This window comes from Chelon labrosus (genome assembly GCF_963514085.1).
Source record: "Chelon labrosus genome assembly, chromosome: 11".
In the NCBI taxonomy this organism is placed as follows: domain Eukaryota; kingdom Metazoa; phylum Chordata; class Actinopteri; order Mugiliformes; family Mugilidae; genus Chelon; species Chelon labrosus.
Genome location: NC_140344.1, coordinates 25581751 through 25608426, shown reverse-complemented (window position 1 = coordinate 25608426; position 26676 = coordinate 25581751). Strand labels below are relative to the sequence as shown.

At 43.7% G+C, this 26676-nt stretch overlaps 1 protein-coding gene across 1 annotated transcript in view; it reads right to left on the bottom strand.

The window, feature by feature from the left end:
- il34 (interleukin 34) overlaps positions 1-25787 on the bottom strand; it is a 32782-nt gene extending 6995 nt beyond the window's left edge. The window contains exons 1-7 of the mRNA XM_084556074.1: positions 25536-25787; positions 16040-16305; positions 8325-8422; positions 7374-7451; positions 7123-7200; positions 4002-4109; positions 2721-2904 (exon numbers count right to left, since the gene is read on the bottom strand). Of these exons, the coding sequence (XP_084412200.1) occupies positions 2721-2904; positions 4002-4109; positions 7123-7200; positions 7374-7451; positions 8325-8422; positions 16040-16076 (583 nt within the window). The 5' untranslated portion in view covers positions 16077-16305; positions 25536-25787. The remainder of the gene's footprint in view (positions 1-2720; positions 2905-4001; positions 4110-7122; positions 7201-7373; positions 7452-8324; positions 8423-16039; positions 16306-25535) is intronic.
- Positions 25788-26676: the final 889 nt, after the last annotated feature.

The following is a 26676-nucleotide window of genomic DNA, read 5'->3' as shown; positions in this document are numbered from 1 at the left end:
AACTAGTGTCCATTAATGGCTAGATGTTTAGCCGTCGTTGAGGGGGGACTGTTGGTCCCTGTCCTTTCTCCCTATGAATGGTGCTCTAATGACCCATTATCAGTCAGAGGCTACAGTCTCAAGGTGTGAATGGGGTTGAAATTCGGGGACAGAAGTCAGGACTGTATTGTAAATTGATGGCAGATTATCTCAGTCCACCTCCTCTGGTTTTTCCAATCTGACATAGATGGCTTCCTTTACTCTTCCTTCCTCCGTCTTGTCTGGCTAAGGGTTGTTGTTGTCTTCAAAGAAGTGTCCTTTGCCCTTCAGGTGTAGGTGGACTTGTGCTGTTCTTCATGTTTTTTTTTAGTTGTACCTAAAGTGTTTTTGTGTGTGTGTCTGTGTCAGGCGGCATCCTGCTGGGGATGGCTGCTGTCATCAAGGAGTGCCATTGCTATGGGGTGGGGGTGTCTGGCCTGGTCTAGGTGGGTGGTACATGTCTAAATAACATCAACACCAATGAATGCCAGGTCCAAAAGTTTCCCAGCAGAACATTGTATTGTCACAAGATGGTCAATGTTATTCACTTCTGTCAGTGGTTTTAATGTTATGCCTGATCAGTGTATATATCCGTAATTCCTTAACGGTCTTCTATATGACCGGTGTGTGACAGTGATCAGCTTCACTGAAGCGGTGGTTCAAACAGAATGTGGATTTCCTTTAATGTCATCAACATGGTATTTTTGAAGAGGGACCGCAACCGCACTGATCTAAAAATAGGGCGAACCTTAACTTTATTTGGTGCTTTACATGTAACTGGTGTCCTGTCGCAAAAGGTTAGGGATGAACACAGATGAACCTTTCAAAATGGATTTTCTCCATACACTGGTAGCAAATTTACTAATGATTTATAAACGACTGAGTCCAACAAGTGCACTTAAAAGTACACATGTTGGAATTATAAACAAAAGTAGTTTCACTTGGGATTTTCGTGCAGGAGAAAATTTCCCACTCCCACTAGACACTTGGATGAACCACAACGTAAAACATAAATTACAGGTAGTTTCAGAGGTCGGCTTCCTACTTAGATCCTCGTTACAGGGGTTTGTCGGGTTTGATTAAAGCCCACATGAAACACACGTATGCTATTTTCTAGAGGAATGCGATCACATGAGTTCAGTCACGTCAATGTGTGGGCCTCTCAGCCACAAAATGAGCGTGGCCGTGGCCCATCACTGAGGGGATCGCCTTGAGGATAACCTGAGTAGCGTTAGCAGATGCTAACATGACCCAAAACCACAAACCAAGAGGCTTCAATAACAGCAACTGGAAACTGACAACACCATAAAAGCTGCAAATTTCACGCTAAAATCCATTCTCGCTCGTCTGTTTCACAGTGTGTTGGCGGAGGTTTCGCAAAGCTTTTGTGGAGCAATAACAATGGGGCTTTACTTTCTAGTATTTTTTTCATGTAGTGCTTTGAGGCAAGAAAGAAATGCATGCGAGTTTGTACTTGTGCATCTATCTTTGTGAAGATCAGTTTGGCTTTTCACATTAGAATCAGGTTTAGGTTAGAGTTAGGGCTGAGGATCGGGTGTTTAGTTGTGATGCTGGCGGCAGTAGAAGTGTGTGTGTGTGTGTGTTCTGCAGAAGCACGAAGTCACATGTCTGTGATGACTGTTTTCCTGCGTGCTGACTGATGGGTCTTTGTGAAAATCTGGAGGCACACAAAATTTGTTGGAAAACTCTCAAGCACGTTCCAGGAGACCCAAAAGGTCAGTGGACGCTTTGATCAAGAGCGGGAGATGTCACAACAATGTAGGGCTAAGAGTCAAAGTGCGTCAGTTGGTGGATACTTCCTTGACTGCCAAGTACATTTAGTTTGTTTCATATCCGTCTTCCTGACTGACACATCTCAATGTGCAGAATTTCACAAAACCCAGTATGAGGAAGACTGCGCCAGGGTCTTGACTGCTCACTCGACTGAACGACTCATCGTCCAAGTTATATAACATCATCTGTAACGCGTGGTGTGATGCATGAGTGTGTATGGATTCCAATGGGACTGGGTCACTAGTCGTCATTGGAGATGTGAAAGAAGACCAAAGCAGCTGGATTCATTCTTACTGAAGACTAAAGACAGAAGGACCCATGAACAAGCAGCCTGACTAGGCATTACAAAGGAGGAAACCCGTTCTGTGGTGATGTGTAGGGGTCATCATGTCCAGACTTCAGTCATTGCCTGAAAAGGATTCTAGTTCAAGTATTAAAAATGGGCATTTTATTTGGGATTAGATACATTTGTGCAATCCCATTTGAGCCTCTGTCAATAAGGGATGAGGGCCTCACAGCAAGAAGGTTCTGGGTTTGAATCCATCGGCTGACTGGAGCCTTTCTGTGTGGAGTTTGCATGTTCTCCCTGTGTTTGCGTGGGTTCCTCCCACCCTCCAAAGACATGTTCGTTAGGTTCATTGGTGATTCTAAATTGGCCTGTGTTAGCCCTGTGATAGACTGGAGACCTGTCCAGGGTGTACCTCGCCTGTCGCCCAGTGATCTCTGGGATGGGCTCAGCGACCCTCCATAGGACAAACGGTTACAGATAATAAACGAATGAATGAAATAAGGGATTAGAATACCCTTCAATTAAAGAGAGCCTCCACCTTAAGACCGTATTCATCACGCAACCTTACAGTTTAGATAGAGCCCAATGTGTCACTGGGTGTTTTGTGTGGTACACTTACAGTCTTGCTGAGCTTCTGTGCTGGCGAAGCACTCGCTGAAGAGGCAAAACATGGTGTGGCAGAAGTTGTCCAACAGAGACTTTGGAGAAGCAAATCGCCAGCTGGACTCTGGCACCCTGTCTGGTTCCTCCGTTAAAGAATCCCAGATGTCCTGGATCGAGTCTGGAAGTTCCTGCTCGAACACCTGGACAAACACACACATATAAAAACGCGAAACAGTCAGGGAGGGCTATCTGTGAGAGAATAAAACAAGGAATAAAAAGGTCAACAAGAAATAAATTGTGCGTAGTGCGACTGTCTCAACCGTGACCATTTATGGCCGTGATGAAAGTTCAACCCACACAAAACTCAATCAATCCATTGTTCCTACATGAGCCACCAATTCCCATCTGAGGAAGGTTTGTAGCAAATGCGTTTATTGCTAAGTGTCCAGGCTTGTTATTTCCAGTAGCTTCATTTCATGCAATTTACAGCGCCCCAGGACATGGTTCCAATTAAACGACATGTGATTTTGAACACCCGCTTCTTACATCAGTTTTATGGGGTCTGTGAATTACAATGCGTCCGTCATTAAATACTGTACTGTGTTAAACACTGCACTCGTGAACAGTGAAGTCATTCATTCGTTTTTCTCATCTCAAACTGATCAAAGATTCGTAATTGGTAAAAGTTTACCTTAGAAGTGTCAAATAATAGAATTTAAAACCTAACCTAGTGCCGTTTAGGGTCATTATTGTTATCACTCATCACGCTTGGATAAAATATTTGCAGTCATGCGGTTAATGCTTGTGCGCTTAACCACATTATTCAGAGGAAACAAAAAACATTTTACTGCAAACACAGACAAATTAGATAAAAGAAGAGCGAGACATCTGATCCACTCTGATCTCTCCAGACTCGGGTGTCTTCAGTCTCAATGTTTTGATGCCCGATAAGACAAGTGAACAGAAATTCATGTCCGGTCATCCATGTGTGGCACTTAGACGTCGGTCTGAACTTAATAAACCGGATTGGGACATTTGATTTTGGCTCAACAGCAGCACAGACAAGTCGCAATCAGAAAGAAAATCTAGCAGACAGATCCAGCACTCGCTCCCCCACATACATATCTCAGTGAATGATCAATGGAGGCAATAAATTCACCTTCACTGAACTCTTGTTTGGCCAAAAAAAATTAGCTGCACTAATAATAAGAGGATACATTCCCAATATAAACAAACAGACTCCTTGTGACATTAGTTACTGCTTAATTTGAGGATGAACCATATGCATCTGTCTTACCTCGGCGGGATGCGACTGCACAAAGACTCCCTCCACATCCTTGAAGCGCCTCTCCAGCTCGACTGTGTACGGACGCGAAGGATGTCGCTCTGGCAAGACCCGGATGATCTGAAATTTCAATTTGCCTTCAGTTTCATGACAGCAATAATTTATAATTTTTTAAAACATGTTCTCCATTCAGGCTGACTCTTTGCAGTTGAAGAATATAGAAGTCTCGGGCAAGGAGCCAGGGGTTATCCTCTCTGTAACTGGATTGATGTGCGTGTAAAGACTGTAAGTGTATGAACACCTTTAAGATCAGGTCGTTTATTTTCGATAAATTAGTCTGTGTCTGTGTGCAGAAAGAAGTTTGAGGCCTCATACAAGGTGGCGGAATTGACAACTGATGCAAAACAGCTGTTCGCCATTAAAATAAAACCTGAACACAGCCTGGCCAAGGCAAAGGAGGCCGAGCTAGACCTGCTGTAAATGCTACCAGCTTTACGGAAGCTTTTCTTCGCTCCAAGCAGGGAAACAGCAAGACTCTCATAGGGGAATATCCTAATATCACAAAACAGCAGCATGTGGGGTCACACTTTCAGGCTGAAGGCCCAGTAGGTGAAAGGTATGCACTGTTACACAACCGAGACCATGTCCCTCATGTATATACAAAGGGCTCCTAACTCACAAAACAGCAACGTAAAAAAAAAAACTAACAGTGAAAAAAAATTAAGCCAAAATTTAAATTTCCAATTTTTTTTTTTACCCTTGAGCCAAATCCAGCCTGTCCGACTGATGTGTTGCAGAAGACAGTGATGAAATGAGAAACTCTGAAAACCACTCAGTGTTCGGTTACGGGTGCATGGACTGTGGTTTGCGGTTTTTCTAGTTTTTCAAATAGAGAGATTCTACCAGAACAAGAGGGGGGCAAGGGAGAAAACCCAAAGTTCAGGCAGCTGTGTCCCTTCACAGGAGAGATCATTATGTAAATTTAGACCATGTGCAGTATTAATCTTGGGTATCTAGGCTCTGACTATTGTCACTCCCCGCTAGGAAACATTAAGCTCAGCTCAGCTCGGCAGGGAGTGAGCTCAGCTTTCTTATTTCCTACTTAAGTGGTAAAAATACTTTTCCCGGCACAAGGGGATGCTTGAGTGACCCAAGTGTGCAGAGGTTGGTGAAACACATGAGGGTCAGCATCAGCAACCACCATTCATTTAGCCGTAGAAGTGGAATACGTAGAAATGGAACCGGCAGCTTTAGTGAGCCTATATGCTGTGTTTGTTTTTGTAAATCATTAACAGTGTAAACAGCAGCTCTTATGTCAGTCTTAAAAAAAATGGACCAGCAGTGAAGCAAAGACTTTAAAACGGTATGCAACCTTGTACGTGCAAGTCGTACAAAAGTGAAATTGCTCTATCAACAACCAGCCTGTTATTACATCGCGTAGAGAAAAAAAAAAAAAGCCCTTGAAGGTAAGCTTTTCCCCTGTGGAGTTCCTCAGTTGCTAGAACTAAAGTACCCCAAGCCTACAGGTACTTCACTGAGGCAGACGTGGAGCTGTCAGGTGGGCGGCATGTGTAGGCACGCTCCAAAAGAATGAGAAAGTAACCGATGGCTTCAGTAGTACATAGCAACAATTAGAAGGGTGTGTGCTAGATACTGTACGTGGGTGTTGCAGTGACATGTGGACGGCAGCCGACTCGTGTAGGGCGGCTTTAACTAGCTCGCAGGCTCAACTCAGCAGGCAGTGATGTGCACTCGGCACCTATTTAATGCAAAGGATTTCGGGGCCCCCGGGCTTTAAGAGACAAGGGAGTGCACTAATTCAACCCGTCAGACTTTGTGCAGCTCATGCTACTTTAGTTTTGGCCTAAAGGGCGACCTGACGCTGGTCAATGTACATGTGTCTGTCCCAATTATGCATCTGTCACAATTATGCATCGATGACTGACATGTGACATTTCAACTTCATTATCTTTATTTATTGACTGACAGAGCTGTGGTCTTATGATTTGCCTCGAAGCTGCATTTCTATTTATCTAAATAGAAGGCTAAAAGTAAGCAGGTGGATCATAGACTGTATAAAGATGGGCGGCGGAACAGCTCCTCTAAAATGAAGCCAGAGCAAGTGGAGCTCCCCATGGTGGCTGGCTGCAGTATAGGTCATAAGCTCCGCCTCCTCCATGTTAGCGGATGGGACTTGAGCCAAACTAAAACACTAAAATACACATCAAATAAATTTTTTCCCAAAGATGGTTTCTGCTATTTTAGGTAGTTAATATAATGTTGATGTATTTTTTAATTTGTTATTTGACACTTTAGAAACAGGAAATGACATAATGGCGACGACCAGTTGCCATGCAAACCGTAAAGCGTCCTGTGGGACCGTGAGAGTTGCAAAAAAATAAAAAAAAATAAAATAATCCGATAGTCAGTTTTGCCAATATTTGCACATATTTATATACAGTCTAGGCCATAGACTGTATATAAATATGTACAATGTGTCCATAGACTCTATGGGTTGGATGTACATATGTTTACAGGCTACTTATTTGAGACATTTTTACATATGAAATTGATGAGCAGCTCATAAAGTATTTTACAGTTTTATTTACACAAATAACATAACTGTTTTGGATTTTTTATCTTTTTGGCTTATGTTTATTTTTTCCCCCACAGGCTGCCTGCTTTGTTACTAAATGTTCTCGAGGCCCTCTCTCACGCCCTTTACATGTAGATGCAAGTTAACAGAAGGGAGCATAACAGACTTTATACACATTCCAACCTCTGATCAGAAAGGGTTGATATGAACGAATCACATAATTGCTCTGTAATGAAAATGTTTGGACACTGAAGATATCTGATAAAGGAAATACTGGCATTAATAATTCAAAAGTTGGGGAATAAATGTCCCTGTATTATCTTAAGTGAAGGCTCTCTGGAACTGGTGTGAAATGCGTTTATCAATAACCGTTTAAGTTACTAATTGGATTTCGCTGCCAAGATTGAATGGCTGCGCAACTTTCTCTTCTTGAGCTGGTTGCATTTTAAGACCCCGAGTCAACTTAAACGGCATCTTGGGAGCAGATGTCAAAGAAAACAAAAGAATCAGCCAGGGACAGCTACCGGGTATTCCTACCTTTTTTAAAACGCCTTGGTTGACTTGAAACCACAGCCTCTGGAGCACCAGTTCGTCCAACCCCTCCACACTTGACTTCTGGTGAAGGGAAGAGGGCAACATGTTTATTTTGGCATGTTATCAGCAAACACCACCACATTGCAAGTACAGTTTATAGACTGCAGGCGGATCTTTGTGGAAATCAAGTCACACATCTCCTTCAGCATGTTCTCTGGCAGGAACAGAGTCAATAAATCAGGCTCATGACGTACCATTCTGCTGATATTTGACAGTTTAAAGATTTCCTTTTGATTAACCCTGATGGTGTAGTTGATGGGAAAGTTGTGTTTCTGTAACGCAAAGAAGAAAAAAAGAAGAAAGAGAGACATAATTTAGCATATACACTTCATTAATCAAACTTTTCTTTAACTCCTTTTTATGTCTCTGAGGAACTTGCGCATGGGGAAAAATAAAACTCTTCTATAAACCCATTTCATAACACAAAGAAGCCATAAAAATTTCATATGGCTCTATTAACATGGCTTGATCATTGCTGGGATAAAACAATTACCCGTGTTATGTCAGAAGTGAACTTGTACCGGCAGCGTTTCTGCCATGCACATACACATTTTCAGCAAACACACATTTAGAAGATGCCAATAAGACTGCTGCACTGGTGAAACAACAATCGTCAGCTGTGTGGTCTGCTCCGATTTCATTGCTTGGGACACTTACCTTTGAGTGGCCCTTCAAAGGGGCACTGGGAGGTTATTTTTTTGTTATGGGAGGAAGCCTTTTGTCAACTTGTGGTTTGGGACTACAATTCCCTAACAGGAAGCTCTGTGTACAGAGTTTTAAAAAGGTGGATGTTTCCCAGGTTGCACAAATTCAGCAAAAATAAAAAAAAAAATCAAGTACTGGGAATTGTAAGAACAAGTGTTTTGGGAGGTTTTGGAGACTTAATGACAGCAAGCCCCTTTAAATTTAACCTAATGTGGAAAATCCCTGTTATCAGTTTTGTGGGCTAGGGTCAGTGACAAGTAGATTTATCTGGAAATCCCTGAGGATGCATAAAACATATTTACAGTGTGTCTGAGAGTGAAATTTTTCCTTCGAATCCTAATATTTGTCTTTGCAGGTCAGGATTGTTGAGCCCACTTCCCCAGATGTTCTGGATACTTTGCTTCCACGCAATCCTTGCAAACATGCCATCATTCTCTCACCATGTACCGCCGCCTGTGGCTGAGGCTGTCGTTGAGCGTCTTCAAGGGTGTGCACATGCTGGCTGGGGTCATCAGGACAGGCGAGATCAGAAACAGGCCTATAAGAGCAGGAGTGACAGCACATTGGTTGGCATTTTCTTTACAAAGTGTTCCCAGAACTCGCATGTACTTGACATGTTTGGCCTAGCTACTGATGTTTTGAGATGTTCTGAGATGTTCTGCCGCTCATCTGAGCAGCTTCTTCAGCTCCAACTGAAGTGGAGTTGAGGTTTAAATAGGGTGTGGGTGTAGCTCATCTAACCTAAACTCCGCACCAGTCCTTTAGAACTGAAGAAGCTACTCAGATGAGTCCAGTTGCCTTTCTTTAACATTTTTGGATAAACCACAATATTGTTCTCCACATATCTCTCAGGTGAGGTTGCCTATTGAAAATTGTTTACCATCAGCAAGCCCAGGTTTGACTCCAGCAACAGATAAATATATATATTTAAAAAAAATAAAAATAAAAAAAATAAAAAACCTACCCCATGGCCATAAACCCCTCTAGGACACTTGGAGACACCTACGACCAGGGAAGCTCACATGAGCTCCTTGTTCCTCCTCTCTATTTTTGGGTTTTGTCAAACACAATAGCTACGCACCACCACCACCCACAGTACAATATCACTTATGCACATGCATGTCAGATTTAGTAAGCCTAAAGCACCAGGATGTCCTACTACACCTGGTCGCATTTTGCAGTATGGAAACCTGCAAGCTTTTCTGTCCATTCACACGACTGTTTGAATAACATTACATTGAATCTCCAAGATAAGAAATGATCATTTTGTTCAAATGAATGCCTAATGAATATGATTGTCACGATGACAATGGGCGGAACATACGCATACGGCAGTACACACTTTGCGAAGGCAGTTGCAATGCGCACTAAAAGTCAATGGGGACTGTGAATGCAGGTCAAACAACCACTTTAGACACCGTTGTTTGTTTACATTCTTGTATCTAGTAGTTGGTTCCCATTTCTTTCCCAATAACATCATGCAGACGTCGAAAGATTAATGACTCCATCTAATCTGACGGTGGCCTCCTCAACAGACGTAAATATTGCACAATCTGACAATGTAATCGTCTCGAGTCACTTAAAATTCTTTACTGAACACTTTTGTTTTGTTTAAGCATCCATCTTAATTTCTAACCTCCACTAGTCCAAATCCTGGGTCAGACCTTTGGAAAACCTCACTCAGCATACCTACAGACCCCCGGGGGAGGTCGTCAGACACCAGAAAAGCTTTCAACTTGACCTTAAACCTCCCAACAAGGAGACCAATTTACAAATGATTTAGGAGGTCAGAGAGCACCCAAAACCAAGGAGCAGATAAGACCATTTGAGCCTGATCCCACTGGTAATGGAACGCCTGTTATTGTTTTCTGGTATTGTATGACCCAGAAAATTTCAAGACACACTATTTGTTTAAGAGAGTCAGTATGTAGAAACATATTGGCAAATTCCAAAACCCTGCAAACTAACCAAAAGGAGCCTCACGGTACAGATAATTTACACATACTGTGTGTACTAGAGAGACGTAACATGAATAAGAGCGCGTAACAATCAATAACTGAAACCTTACGACATGATAGCAGCTACACGATGATGCATTTACAGTGTTTAGTTCAAAACGTCAGCACGTCAACATTTGCCAATTACCCGTGGGAAACTTGTTGTGCCGCAACCAAGATGTGTCGGTAAACCAAACATGTATTTTCAAAGTCATCCTTCAAGTCTTTTCCTTTGCAAAACACCATGTGAAAACACTTGAGATAATGCCGGAGTCTTATCATTTCAAGGAGACGATGGCACAGCTCGAGAAGCCAAGAAACACAAATACGAGTCCAGTGCTTGTTGTTTGGAGCTCCCAGGCTGTAGCAAATGTGTAACATCTGCAACCGATTCTAAGGAATCATCACAGTTGTTTAAATTTCATGATTATGTGTTGAAAAGATCACTCGCCGTGTGTTAACTTGTACCTCCTGATGAAGATATAGATAGACACACCTCTGCACAACAATCTAATGGGAACTACCATTCTTTCTGGCATAAAATACGATCGTTTACTCACCCATATAACTTTGGTGTCATTTGGAGTCGTTCGGACGATGTTTCGATCCGCGTATATCCATATAGTGGGAGTGACTGGGGCACCGAAGCGCAGCCGCTAAATAACGAATTATTTACCACGAAACTTGTTCATTTCACCAATATTTTGTTATGATACGCTAGTGAGAAATATTGGTGAAATAAATGAGTTTCGCGGCAGATAATGCGTTATTTATAGGCTGCGTTTTGGTGCCCCATTACATACAGGTATGTTTATGTCATACCTGTGTTTGAGGTTACGAAGGTATCACAAAATGTTATGCCATCTAGTTTTGTCACGTTTGTATGCCCAACCATCAACCCCAACCACCTCGCTAAGGTCATAATACCACACTGCTCTACAACATTACTGTCCCACTTGAAGCAAACATAGGTCACATGAACAAGCAACATGTGTCAACGTGTTTCTGTATATTACTGGCGTAGCAAGTGCATTTGACCAAATACCACACGATTTTGTCTGGACTGCTTTAATCTTCTGTTTAGGATTCCCAGAACAAACACATGCCTGTGGCAGATGTCCAGTGCCATCAGTTTAACCGAGAAATTATTTTACCAGATGACTGACATACTGTATTAAGAATTTTGTTTTGTGTCAATCTAACAAAGAGGTTTACCAAATGCTCGAGTACTTCAATCAGGTATATTCCTCCCAGGCTGTCAATGCTGCCTTTGCCCGTCGTATCGCTCAGATTCATCTCGACCTCTCGTTAACCTCTGTCATCTTACTGTCAGTGTTTAGACTGCTCTCCACTGAATTATCCCGCACCACTTCACCTCATATTGGGATGAAGCTCCAGGTCTAGTCAAAGCAATCACTTTAGAAATCCAATCCAAACCACGACCCGTCTCAGCCCTCCAGCTCTTCAGGTGTGAATCAACAACAACCACAGCAGCACATTCTGCAAATAAAAGGCATGCGCGGACGGCTATTTAGACGGTCTGCTGTGTTTCAACTTTTGCAACTTTTGCATCAATCTCAACCAGTGAGGCACTTGGAAACAGTCAGTCAGTGAAACTCCCAGGGGAGTGAAGGCATGCGACATAGTTTTGCATGTCCCGTCCAAGGTTTGGAATCCCAGCCAAGTTTGTTAAAACTTGAGGTCATCGAATATCAGAAGACCAGATTTCACAATATGAATATGTAATCTTGTACCAGTGTGACAGGGTCAGCGCATTGCATAATGGCTTTTTTATTTGTAACCTTCACAAATCTGGACTAGCGTGTTATTTCACATCCATTCGTAGTGAGTCTTTCAGAGTCAGTCAACCCCACAAGTGTTTTGTTAGGCCGTCGCAAAGGTAATAAACTCGTGACTGAAGCCGAGAATGACAGAGACGGCAAACTAATTGATGAATGACGCCACATCTACCACCGCATTTTATGAAAAATACAAATGCAATTGTGATAATACTTCACTGTCATGCTCCTCTCACCCTCATGTAGGGGAAAAAAAACACCTTCAGAAAGAAACTCAACATGGGGCGAGACATTTGAATGGAACACTGAAATGTGACTCAGAGGCTTCGACAACAATACGCTGGCCAAAATAAACCACACAGAGACGGGACAGACAGTTGGCTTTTAGTGCTGTGGGAATACTTTCGATTTTGTGAAGTGAATAGAGGCCTTGTTCAAAAGGACTTTGACCTGAAACTGCACCATTAACATCTAACAAATATCTGATAGGACAAATAGTTTTAAATGCTAAAACAAAAGCTCATTCATTCTCTTGAATTATCTTGTTCAAAGCTGACTTTTAAAGGACCCCTTGTTATCTTCAGCAAATCTCACAGCAGAATTGATCTATCAAACCAAGCTTAATTAAATAGGAGCTTTGGTTTGAATGCAAATAAAGGGACATTGTGGTGTGCCTTGCAACACTGAATTGGAGGCAGTGAGAGATATCACTCATTGGCTGCACAGGTCTGCGAACCGGTGCATGAGAAGAAAAATGGAGGTGACGAAAGCAAGCCGTGTGAGGCAAAGTTTGGCGCCGGTTCGTCGAGCCCATACCTTAGAGATTTGAAAAGAACCAATCATTTGGTACTAGGCCAACGCCAAAACTCAGTTATCGTTGCTGCTGCAGCTTCTGAAAATACTCGACAAAAACGTCATGCAGAGTAGCAGCAGTGGATGCATTCGAGGGGTTTAATAAGAAGGTCTTAAGTTAACGTAATATTGACATGCGCAGTTTCAGAGAACACTTCCCAGTGCGAGGCATGCTCCTTTCACTTGGAGACTATTTACACAGGAGGAGTAGAGAAGAATGATGAGCGGCTGACTCCTCACGTACATTTGCTCAACATCGAGCTGCAAGTTTCTCATCTGTGATCCTGACCCCACCAAACTCCCCAACTCTCTCTAGCCGGGCAGCCTCAGCACCCATATGAACCAGTTTCTTTCTGTTAAGTTGAAGGTGTTGGTTGTTTTGTTTTTTTATTGCCACCACAGCCGTGGCACTCTGTCTGCATGCTCCAGGCTCTGTTAATCATCTCAAGGCAACTGGTATCGCTACTGACATTCCCTGTATATATTGAATTTAACAGAAAAGCTTTCACTATTACTACTCCCAGCTCCGACAACAGGCTCTGAGGCCAACTTGCTGCTGCCAGTCACTTCTCCCACAGAGAGGTGAGTGCAAGTTCTACCGCACCATCTGGAATTATTTCAGTGCTAAAGGCACAGAAAAACACTGTGGGACCAACACACTCATTACTGTAAGATGAACCATATGCTGATCAGCTCTGTCCTTGGAATTGTAAGTTTTGTGAATCGGTCCTCTGGTAACCGATATCCCACTCATTAGCTGAACAATACACATGACGTACTGTTATTTTGAAGGGTAACGTCTGCCCTTTGTCCGCAGATATTTCTCAGCAGTTATATTTCTTGTATCAAACCGACAAGTTGTCAAAGTATCCCTTGTACCTCAGTGAAATATGTTCCATCTGTCTGAACTCGCATATCGCATATACACATGTTTGTACAAAACACAAGGCAGTGGCTGTGTTTGTGTGAGACTGAATGGATTCATTTATACTGAACAACACATGTTTTCATTTTTTTTTTTTAACTGAGTGTTGAGCAAAAGATTATGTTTACTCAGTTGGATCAGATTAGGTTGTGAACACAGCCATGAGTCAAAACTGTTTTTTCTTAGAGTAGCAGCTGAAGCAGAAAATCATAACATCGATGAGAACGACGTGCAACCAGCTAGTGTTAGTCTGCAGCATAGACTGTATATAAATATGGACAATGCATCCTTGCTCGAGGGATACCGGCAGCGCCATCTTGCGACTTTGGAGCCAGAGTTTGCTCAGTACGGTCCAAGAGTAGAAATACGTTATCGAGGACCCACCCACACAACAGTGACTGGTTCAAAAGAGCCAAAAGAGAATTTTTTTTAAAAAGTTTCAATACATCAGGTACGGCACGCACAGCACTCTGCCTCGACAGTGCAAATTCAACCCACACATCACTGGTAGAAAATCTCCAGCAACTTGTAGCATACATTAAAAGACCTGAGCTTCCTCAGGAAGTAGAGTCTACTCAGCATCACTGTTGTCCCTCCAGTCCACTTGGACTCCGGGGTACTTATAGTAGTCCACTACTTCAACCTCCAGGCCCTGGATGGTGATGGGCTCTGCTGGTATCCTCTTCCTCCTGAAGTCAATGACCAGCTCCTTGGTCTTGTCCACATTCAGGAGTAGGTGGTTTGCCTGGGACCACTCTACAAGGTCCATGTCATCCACTATGTTAATAGTTCACTAACAGGCGGATGACTTCTGACCCTGACGACGCTGAAGCCACCTGTGAACACAGTACTGATGGCCACAACAGACAGGACATTTGTACTTGCATTATAAAGACCCGAGTTCTCTTTTCCTTGCCTTTACAGAACGCCATGCTTTTTCTCCCACAAACCCGAATGAAGGAAGCTGAACATGTACGTTTAAAAGGTTCCAGATGGCCATTAGTATCCTGTCATTTTAATTAGGTATGAAATCAATTTCTTAAGCTTGAAACTAGAGATTTCATTCAATTGCGTTCTTTATTTTTGCCAAAATTACCGCATAGAGGCGCCGATGTTTTTACAAATTGTGCCTGAGCCTTTAAATATAATCTGGAAATACGGTAATATTTTCTGAGCACTGCGCTCCAATGAGTACCCCAACGATTGACTATTTGACTTACAGCAATCCACAAATCCTTAATTGCTCCCCAAGCAATTAAGCATTTGTGGATCATCCTCCCCCCTCTGCTGCTGCTCGTTCGGATTCACCAGCAGCAATCTGCGTTGGAGAGAGCAGCCGATATAGCCTTTCTACATTTTTACACTTCTTGAATAGCTGTCGAGACAAAGCACGTTTACCTGCTGTTTTATTCACTGACATTTTACTGCACTTTACAGTAATAGCTACGTGCAATTGCCGTGAACTCGAGAGAAACGTAATCTTTCCTCTCACCCAGTCTCCACATCCGCCTCTTTGCTCTCCACGGCGTACGTGTGTCAGACAGAGACGAGAGGCTTCAGCTCGTCAACGGCACGAAAGATCAGTTGAGAATATTGAGCGCTTTGTTCATTTGGCCGGAGACGTTGTGGAAAGAAACGCTAAAGGTGCTGCACTTGTGGTCTTATACACTGTAAATAAGTAGTCAATCAAGTGTAGGGAATGAAGGAAGAGTTGTCAATCAAAAATGTTAGTGCTTGAATGCTCCAGAGCAGAAAATAAGTGAAAATGTCCAAGAACTCCAGTTCTACGATGAATCTGAAACCTGAAGTGGCATCTCCTAAACGGAAATACTTTCCTCACACATAAAGACATCATACAATAAACCGCCACTGTGTCTGAGTAAACCAAAACTGATTAAAGCGACAGCCTGTTTGTCATTTTTTACCGACACATCCTGTCAAACTAAACCAAAACCATGAGCACATCAGCGGGTCAGTGCAAATATGCATTTTCTGTGCGTAATTTCTTCATTGCCCTGCTAATGTGTCACCGGCTGTCTCTCTCCTTAACTACTCCCCAAGTTATTGAAAAAATGAGAAACAGCTGCAGAGCTGCAAAAACAACAGCGACCGGTTCAAACGAACTAAAAGGTTCAATACATCAGGTACGGCGCGCACAGCACTCTGCCTCGACAGAGCAAATCCTGCCGAGCATCAAGTCTCTCATCCACTTCTATGAACTGTGAAAAACACACATGGGAAATGACTCACACCCTTCCTGAGAGATATAAAATTTTATGGCACGGGTTCACATTTTTTCCTACTGCGTCCTAAAAATGAGCCGCCCAGAAAAACCATGGTTAAGTGTGAGTTTTTCTGGAGGTAGCCACACCTCAGAAAGACGTTGAGCAATATATATTTTGACCAGTTTGAACACAACAGATACCATATTTCCTGCTGGATTAACAACTACCTGCATCTCACTTGTCCATCAACACAGGAGGGCATAAAACACACGATCCTCAAATGGCGTTCACGTCAAAAACAAGCAACTGGCACGCACGAAGACAGACACAGAACAGATTATTTCTTAAATTTCTTACCTCCCAGCAGGCAGACTGAGGTGGATAGTAGAACCATACTGTTTGGCTTAAGTCCTCAGTTCCAGTTCTTTTAAACTCAGCAATGTGTATACACTCAAATACACACACACAAGACGGGTCGTGCACGCGCTGCTGAAACTCTTCGGCGGGCTAGTTTGGCTTGGCACACCTGCGTCGCCCTCCTTCAGGTCTTCATTGCACTGTTCAGCATCTCTCAGAGAGACACGGGCAGATCTAGGAGTCTGCAGCCTCCTGCCGCTCACAGTCTGGAAACAAACACACAAAAAAAAAAAAACACACAAAATGAAATGTTGATCTATACATGCACACTAGTTTTTTTTGTAATATAAAATGCTGCTGGTTGTAATTTACTACCCAGATCTGAATGGGTGGCAAATTTTATTACTCCAATGCATCTCTATGATGCTATAATTATGCACAATTTCATTTAAGTTAATTTCAGTTAAATGCTAAGATAATGTTCATCCTGTATAACCTTGTTCTGTAAATTAGATGAACTTGTAGCACACTCCCTATCAGTTAACCAGGAAGTGCAACTTTTCAGGGCTGATGAGAATGTTAATCATCTTACAGGCATTTATTTATAAACTGACATATTGCGCAAACTGAAACTTGATCTGCCGATGAAGCTACATGATGCAAGGTTTTTAAAATTTGTCTTGAGGGAGGCCTAAATATCTGCATGACATCTCATGAAAAAACATCCACTAGGTGTGGTTAGACATCTCAGCAGGATTGATAGACTGACTGTCATCTTTAAAGACAAAATTACAAACTCAGGCAGAAACAAATCGATCAAAGCAGCAATGGCCGACACGACAATGAAAAGCTACACTGAGAAACATCAGATTTTTTTTGTGCTCGATCTTTGTGCGTAGGAGTCGGATGTTCTGAGATGTCTAACCCAGGAGTGACCCTGATGTCGGCTCAGGAACTCCCTAGTGCGAGTACTGATTTAAACCTGGAGGTCACTGAGCGGAGGGTCTGAAAAAAGTCTGACAACAAACATATGGACGCCCCTGCCGACATATGGAAGTGTTGAACATATGTTGCAGTCATGAACCATATGTTTGGGTTTATGCACCAGATCTAAAGTTTGTCTTCTTATCTGTTCCAAAGCCATTTTTCTTCTCTTCTTCCACTCCTTGCTCAAAGACTTGAATAAAATTTTTTGGTGGAGAGGCGCCCCAGAAGCGGGAATAGTGGAGAAGTGGTTGAAGAAGCAGCTTTGCAAAGGTTTGCATCACCCTCATGTCCATGGCTAAGGTGCCTTGAGCAAGCACCTAACCCCAATAAAGGAAAAAATATTAAAATCAACATCATTGTTATTAAAGACACTGGATGCAGCAAAGACTTCTCTTTCAAAAATGGCCAGTTGGATTCATATAACTATTTTTATGTGCAAAGAAGCTTTGAATCGTGTTTTTTTTTTTTTTTTTTTTTTCATGGGAGCGATCCTATAGAGAATCACGCATGCACAATTTTGCTTTATCCCACACTCCAAATGCTGTATTTTTCCATCCCTTAACTTTCATTTTTAACGTGGATTATTCTTTTCTTCTCCTGCTTTGCAAAACTTATTTCCAAGGGCCCTCGCGGTGAGCTTAAAATCTCGTTTTGGTTTTTCAGCGCCGCTGCTGGATACACAAAGAACAATAGCTGTGGCCGACGTCGCGCTGCGCATCTCAAGACAAGATAAACAATCGATCAACAGTTTGCACTAAACTCAAGTGCTACTCAAGATCTACTGTCCGCCCATTTATGCAACAACTGCAATATGTTCATGCGCTGCTGTGCGTGTGTGCGCACTATTTAAATGGCCCTTAAGTGTGTCTCTACAAATACCTCTGTGCGCTAAGCGCCACGAACTGATTCGGTGCTGCACGGATTTAGCTCCTGCGCCATTACGCACACGGATGGCTCCACGGCTCCAACGCATAGCAGAAACCCAAACAGCTCCAGGAGTCCCTCCTCTTCCTCCGGCTATGTTTCGAAGCCTTCGGGCATAGTTCCAGAGAGGTCGTTGACCTCTTCTGAGACCAGGAGTGACCTGGCTGACGCACACGTTACCATTTGCTGTGCTGCCTGAATAAAAGCCTCCTCTTATCGTATCCACCGTGCGTAAATGTAGATACAGTCCGCGCCACAGCGATCAAAAATCCTTTTAGCTTCCGGGGTTAAAACACCTGGCGACCGCGGCGTTGCTCACCTGAGCTCCAGACACCAGCACAGCGACACCTAACGAACCCACAGCGAATAGAAATGAAACACTGTTCCTGTAAATTCCAGCAGTTTATCTGGATCTTACGTTATGTCTGAAAACAGGCGAGACAAGCTTCAAGGCCAAGCACACCTGAGACACATACCCTGACATCCAGGGCCAGACATGTCATCTGAATAAACTAAACATCTTTAGTAATCCGAGACTACCAAACCTTTGCCGTTCATTTTCTTTTACAGGGAATCCATTCGCTTTGAATGTTTGCCTTTTTAGATAAGTTCTTATCAAGTCAGGGATCAGGTTGTTTGGGCTAGTTGTGCGTTAACTCATGATTGCCGAGTGCCTGTGATGAATATCTTACATCCTGTTACCAGACACCACAGGACACCCTCAGAAGGCCCATGGCTATTCTCTGATTAGTCAGAACTGTTTTGGAGGCACAAGGGAGACCTGCACAGTGTTAGGAGGGTGGTCATAATGTTATGCCTGATCAATAATCGGTAAATTCGTAAATAAATATATATATACTTTTTATTGTTATATCACATCTCTTTTACATTACTGTCATTTTTTATTAGATGACGCCGCTCCGTAATTAAAGATGTGACTTTAGCACGACATATTGTTTACATGGTTCACAGAAACTAACGTCCTTTATCTTAGAGCTTAGCGAGTCTGTACATGCTGAGCCTGGTTTATAATTATAGTGTATATAAGTAGGTTTAAACCCCATAATTAATTTGATTTGGAGTGAAACAGAAAAATACAATAAACCTCACAGAAAAACTTTTTATTCAATTTTGCGGGAAATAGTCGCGGCAGAATCAGAACACAACAAGATTAGAGATCGGTCAGCAGTCGTAAAGTTAGACAAACTGTTTGTCCGACAGGCATGGGCGTGGTAGTGGGGGGGGAAAGGGGACCTGACTTCCCAGGGCCCGAGTGGGGAGAGGGCCCATGAAAAATGTTTTTTTGCTCGCGCGCTTCGTGCACTGGCATGGATAGGGGCCCACTGAAATTAAGTGTGTACAGGGCCCAGAATTTGGTGCTACGCCCCTGCCGACAGGTCAGCCTCACAATGTCTGTATCGTTGGGTCAGCCCCTGGTTTGTTTTGCAATGTGATTCCCTAGCTAATGACCAAATGGCATGGCAGGCTACCGACCAGAGGGTAAATAAGGACAGTGAAATATGATTGAAGTCTTGCAAATTACACTGAATTATAGCAGCGTGGCTGTGGAAATCCGGTCTGCGATGCTGGTCTTTGCACTTTTTTGTCTATTTGTTCAGATATTAGTACTGGATTTCCTGGATTCCTGGAGGAAATTAGTGAAAGTAGTTAAAGCAACAAAAATAAACCGAAACAGGTCCACTCCTGATCCCTTTTTCAACCATACAAAACCAGTACAGTGTTTGATATACAATGCCTGCCATTTATATCCCACGTTGTCTCTTAATTGTTACTGTATGACTAATAATAATAGTAATTGTAAATTCGGAATCCGTGCAATGCTGGTGATAAATCTGCCACTGAATGAAATTAGTAAGCAGTCACGTCGTTGCTGTTGACACCTGGTTCTGATAAGAACTAAAAAGCTGTGATTATGTTTGGCTGGTGGATGTTTTAAAATAGGACACCATGCAATGAATAGTTTACTTGTCTTACACATTGATCAGCCATAACATTAAAACCACTGACAGGTGACAATTCAGTGTTCTGCTGGGAAACTTTTGGACGTGGCATTCATTGGTGTGGATGTTACTTAGACATGTAGCACCCACCTAGACCAGACCAGGCACCCCCACCCCATAGCAATGACACTCCTTGATGGCAGCAGCCATCCCCAGCAGGATGCAGCCTGACACAGACACACACACAAAAACACTTTAGGAACAACTAAAAAAAAACATGAAGAACAGCACAAGGTGTTGACCTGGCCTCCAAATTCACTAGATCCCAAACTGATCAAGTATCTGTGGGATGATCCACAGAGGCCCCTCCCTCCAAAGCCCCCCCCCCCCCAAACAACATCCCGTTCCCAGACACCACAGGACACCCTCAGAAGGCCCATGTCCATTCTCTGATGCGTCCCAACTGTTTTGGAGGCAACAAGGGAGACCTGCACGATATTAGGAAGGTGTCAAAGAAAAGAAATGAAAAGAATCCACCCTGCAGCTGCAGAGACATTTTAGTCCGGAGCAAAGGGAGGGACCGACCCCTAAACGCATTTATTCACTAGTAGGATTTAAAGCTGTAAAACAACACAGCAGGATGAAGACCTAAGAGGTTGGCTGATTGGTGGGTTGGTCCGCAATACCCCCCCCCCCCCCGATTCCACCTCTGGAATGCAGTCCCGGGAAACACATAAAAAATTAATTCATTCATTCAGACACGCCTACTCAATCATCAAAAGTGTAATTCTAATTACAGTCTTCTTTACTTTCAGGTTGAAACTTGAGCATGTCATTGTGTATTACGATACAGGCCGTCGCCGATGACAACTAACTGCACGTGGAGCTCCTCGTCAGCTGGTCTTATTCACGGCACGTTTCTGTCGCAGTAACGAAAGGACACGCCGCATCGATTAAGGCGCAACTCCTCTAAATGTATACGCATGTCCAAAAGCAGGACCGAGCCTAAATCAGCCGTCGTATGTCACGTTTTGCATCGTCTGCATGAGCTCGGTCCCTTGTACTCGGTCTTCATGTGGCTCCGTGGTCTTTGGAGGAGCGTCCTCTCATCTCATCTCACCACGCACTGCGCCTGCTATACGCGGTTCAAACGACAATAAAAACGTCTTTGACCTTTGGCCACGAATACATCTGCGCTCTCTGCAATGTCTGCAACGAAAAAAGGTGGATGTCTTAGCTCCGCTGAATGTTACATGTAAAGAACTGGACGTCATACAGAAAGGATTTTGATGATTACATAGCGCGGCGTGGACGCAGGTTCTTTCGGTCCCAGTCGACAGATTGCGGTCAACAAGCCCTGCAATTTACAGGAAGTTATAATTTGGGGTTTGAATGACCGCAAAACCGCCCGAAAACAACTGGCACGAGTTTCGGTTTTCCCGGATTCAAAACTCTAAATGAGGCGCACTGTAACCATTTAGTCATTTTAACTCATATACCGTTTAGAAATCTGAGCGTGCACACATGCACATTCACGGTGAAGCATGTGTGTTCCCAATACTTCACCTTTGTTGTTAAATTTGACACGCATGCATATCTGCTGGACACTGCGTTTGGATCGGGATCACCTGCGTCTCACCTACGACCTATGACCTCTGACAAAGCCAGTACTGACATCACTGCAGATATTTGCAAGGCAGAGACACAGTCAGCTGCTTTTAAAGGTTACGTTCTGTTTGCAGTTCAGATGAGTCCTACTCTGGGAACCATCTTCACGTAAATTTTAATATAAATAACGGCCGAGCACCTGAGTTCAACCACACGACAACTGGCAAAAATCTATTCATCCTTTTAGGGACTGCGATTGTGGTGCTGATGTACAAGATTGCATGAAGTCGTCTGTGAAGTTTCTCAGTCATCCAGGTCACGGATGGTTAAAGAAATGCAACCGTCATTGCAAATGTTTGGAAACTGCATCATGATTATGTCAAAAAAGCTGCTGCTAAACTTTGTCCAGTCCTGTTTTTGTGCATACCTTTAGGGACATCTCAGGTAAAGCTGAGGCCCCGTCCTCTGATTCGGAGCAGGGCGCCCTCCTTTCTGCGTCTTGTCAAGAAAACGTTCCGATCTCTGGCAAACTCCAGCAAAGCTCAGGATTGCGTGTGAATGTTTTGGTGGGGAACACACAGGTTCCACTCTGTGGAATCGCTGGTGAGTGTCAACGATTCAGTCATCAGGTGAATGTGTCATTTACATAATGATTTTTTTTTTTTTTTTAAACTTTTCTACGCTGTATTCATCGAGGGAAGAGACCACTGAAATGATGAGTCACTCTTTCCTCCTGTGCCAATGATTCATCTCTTTGTACCTTTATCTTCCTTGTCATCTCTCTTTCTCTTGCTTGACACTGCTTTTGTCAAATTTACTTCAGAGCTCTGCGGTTCCACATTACATCTCAGTAAACACCCGTTTGGCTCTGACTCAATCACTTCCTCGCTGCAACAGCGGTCAAGTCACCGTGGCAGGCAGCCAGCGTCTTGCATGTGCAAAGATTAAAAAAAACGACTAAACCCTGTTGTTGTTTTCACCGAGCGGAAAATTTAACGGAACAGTGTGCAAGATGCAATTAAAGTACGCCGTTTGTAGATTAACGCCAGAAATAAAAGTTAAAAGGGAGGTTGTCGGGCTGGCAGGGCAAGCAACTGTTTGGGGCCCCCAGGCCTGTAGGGGGCCCCCAAAGGCTGTCAAACTTGACAAACAGCAGTGACAGTTTGCCAGGTTTTTAATGACAGCAGGAGACTGCAGACAGTGCACAGGAGAAGGCCCTGCAGAGGAAGGTGAGGGGAGCAGAGAGAGAGAGTTAAGAGCAGTGGAAAGGGAAGTCTTCCAGAGCCGGTGCAAGAACAGGGTGCGAAATATCATCAGAGACCCCTCTCACCCTCTCGGTGAACTCTCTGAACTGCTGCCATCATGCAAACAGTACCAGAGCATTAAAAGCAGAACCAACAGACTGCTCAACAGTTTACTCCCACAAGCTGTTAAGACTGCTGAAGGGCAGCGTGCACTTTAATTATTTTAACAAAGTCTTTTAAGTATTTTAACAAGTATTTAGCTTATTCAACCAAATCTGCACAGATCTCTTTATCATTCTGTCTGCATTACGGCTGTGTGTAGACAAGAAAGCTTGATTTGATTTGATTTGAGACGCCACCTGACACAATTCTGCACACTCAATCTACTGCATGTCGCACGCTTGACTCTTTAAAGTAGTACAACAGCATCCGGTTAAACACAAAAAGAAGCTAATCCTCTGGACGTGATGAAAGGAAGACAAAGACGGAAGAAAACGAAAGCAAGACAGCTGAAAGTGAAGCATATTATTAATGATAATACCAAACAACAAACGGAATGCTGCTAGTCTGGCCTTAACTGTGGCAGAGAGACATCTTAATCAAACATCATCCAGCAGCATTGCATTATTCGGTGTGTTCTCTCTTTCGACGTCTAACGTTGGTTAACCACGTCCGTGGCTAAGTCTAACGTGTGAACGGCCAGCAGGAGTCCAGACAGTGCCACCGTTCGGCCCGTTGGCTAAGCTAGGAGGCTGAAAGTACACGAAGGAGCTGGTAGTTACAGCATTAACATTTAATGCCCAACTCATCAACTACTACCAGAACACGCATGGCATCTGCCATTTCTAGAGCTTTGCTGTCGTTTTACAGGAAACCGAAGGGAGAAATTCAACTACTTTAAACTTAACTGCCAATTTTTCCCGAGGGCCCCAACAGACTCTTGAATTTCACTCAGGTGAAAACGAAAGCCGGGAAAAGAGGGGTTGTTTGGAAGCATCGTAAAATGGAAATTTATTTCTGTTATTTCGCTTTTCCATTTAAGTCTGCAAGTACAAAGAAGGTGCCAGCACGAGCTTGCCTCTAAAACTAATTTACAGCCACATTTCAGTAATGAAACTAGCAGCACTCATGTTTGGCCCTTTCGCCCGGCTACAAGTTTAGTCTTTTCTTTTCTTTTCTTTTTTTTTTTTTCACCAAACCTGTCCTGGGCCCACCAGCCCATTAAAAGACTCACATGACCAAAGGGCAGGTCATGACCTCCACTTCCCTTCAATAAGCTTAGCAACGATGAATGAAAATAATTCATTTTGAAAGACTGGACCCTTCAACACTGGCTAGGAGACACAAGATCTGGGTTAAAGCGAATGAATAAATCACTCCAAAATCTGATATATGGAGGATTATGACAAGCTTTAATAGCATGTTTATGAGCTCAGGTTGCAGATAAAAGTTAAATAAACATGTATATATATGTGTGTATGTATCAACCCTGGAGGTCTGAACCTCATGTCACAAATATGAAGGAGCACACACACTCACGCACATCGCTTGAGGCAGACTCACCCCTGCTTTTCTCTCTCATGCTGTTATATCGCCTTGCTCTCTGTTTGGATGTGTCCAACATTTACTCACTGGTACGCACTCTCTCCAGAGGCGAGGATAAAAACGCGTGTCAACACACGAAGCTCCAGAAGCTTCAGGTGGCACAAAGCCTACATCAACAGCTGGTCAAATGGAAGCACAGGGAGGATGCACAATCTGCAGCGGAGAGCCTGCAAGCCAGACAAGCAATGTACTGTTCCAGTACAGTGAGGGTTAAAAAGCAAAATTACAGACTGATAAGCAGATGAAATGGTGCATCAGAAACTTAAGTTAGGGTCAGATGAATAACTGTGGTTGCCCTTAACTCTTTTCAGAAAGGATGACCCACTCTTTGCTGAGTAAAAGGTGATAAACCCCTAGCTGTGAGCACACTTTGTTGCCTCCTGCTTTGCGCAAACTGACAATTGTCAGTTTACCCGCATCGGGGTTTTTAGATTGTATCTCGGCTCTCTCACTGCCTTGTCACGGTAAGTCTGATCTGTCCTCTGACCGCTACTTCATTGTGCAACCTGAACATGAACACTAGTGGCGGCGCTGGAAGCGCCTCACACGGATGTTCATGCGCCATAGCTGTGCGCTCCTGCCGTCAGGAATCAAGTCCCCCACCTCCCCTCCCCTCCCCTCCGAGATCGATAAGTCTCACACACCGTCGATAGCGGCCGCAGCGGACCTCACTGTGCCGGGGCTCGTTGTGTAATTGCCTGCAGACTGAGCCGCCGACCGTGTTTGGCTTTCCGAACAGACAAAACCAGGATGCCCGTCACTTTCCCGCACCTGACGAAAGTGAAAGTATTGGGAGGACGGCTGCACGCGCAAGCACAAGCGCAAACGCACGCTGGATGACACGCACACACGAAGAGCGCACCTGTGTCCTAAATACAGGGAAGCTTAGGAAATGAAATGTAAAGAAATCTGAATTTTCTGTTTAGATGAGAGCTCTCGTTGGTCTAATCCAACTTTAGCCACCACAACTGAGTGTTTAATCCCAGCCTTTACCATAAACATAATACTTTAAGCATAAAAACAAGCGTGAGTCCTCAAAGAGCCATTTGAAGGTTTGTCAGGAAGCGAGCAGCGTCCAAACCGTCCCCGCGTTTCACAAATATAAACATCCCCGCGGTTTAAAAACTCCAAACCGGTCCCCGCAAAGACAAACGTACGAGTACGCACCTCGAGTGTCCCTTTGCCCCCGTACTCCTCCCGGGATGCGTCAGGTCCGTGTCTGCTCGGGATGTGGCCGCAGAGAGGAGCCCTCGCGTAAAATTAGGAGGAAAATCTGAGCGTCGAGGGATCCAGTCACGGAGCTGCCTATAGAAAAGTCACCAAAGGAAGTCCATTAGGCGTCTCGCTCCGTCCATCCACTCAGCCGTGGCGCGCCGTCTGTGTGTACCGCCAAGTGCGCAACAGGCTGGCCTGCAGCTCGCTCAGGACAATGTCAAGTCGCGCACACCCGATGGAGCCTGCTTTTCAAAATAAAAGCGCGCTCACGCTCGGCGCATTTGTGCATTTGTGCATTCCGCCTACACGTTCTGCCCCCACCCCTCACTGCAACCGCAGCTGAGGCTAAATTATAGGCTGACAAATACAAAGCTTAGACCACCTCATAAAGGGAGTCTAGTCCATGCACTAACAGCTATAAAATTGCTCATTGCTCCAGACGTTAAGTCAGGCACAGTTCCCAAGATCAGGTTGGAAGAAGATACAGACGCATCAAATCCAGAACCATTAGACTGTTAAATCCCTCACAACACCAGCCCTCTAACCCGAAGACTGCAGTGCAATAGCCCCCATACATATTCCCTAGTCCACCTGGACCTGTAGACAAATTTGCACTTTTGTTAATTTTATTTTTCTCATTCTGTGCCACAGTTTATTCTTACCAGTTTACTTTTCTTCATCAGTGTCACTTTAATTCATTCACCACTGTTACTCATGTTTGCCCTATGCTGTGTGCTTTTACTTCTATATATTGTAGATTTCCTTGTTTTAGTTTTTAATCTTATGCTTCTATGGCGTTTGGTTTCACTGCTGCAGGACCAGAGAGCTGCTGAAGTGGTGTACTGACACTGAAAAACTTCTCATCTCATCTTCTTATCTTACCTTACTCTGATGTTTAATACAATCAGGGGAGAGTCTGTGCCCAGGAGACACACTCCCTCTTAACTATATCTTTTAAGATGTCCATCCATGGGTGAGGGTTTTCTAGCCCGCTTCACCCCTTAACCTCAGCCGGCGCAGAATGCGAGGATTCATCCGCTTATCATCAGCTTTTACGCAGCTTTGATCCCACATAATCTAACGCAGATGTACC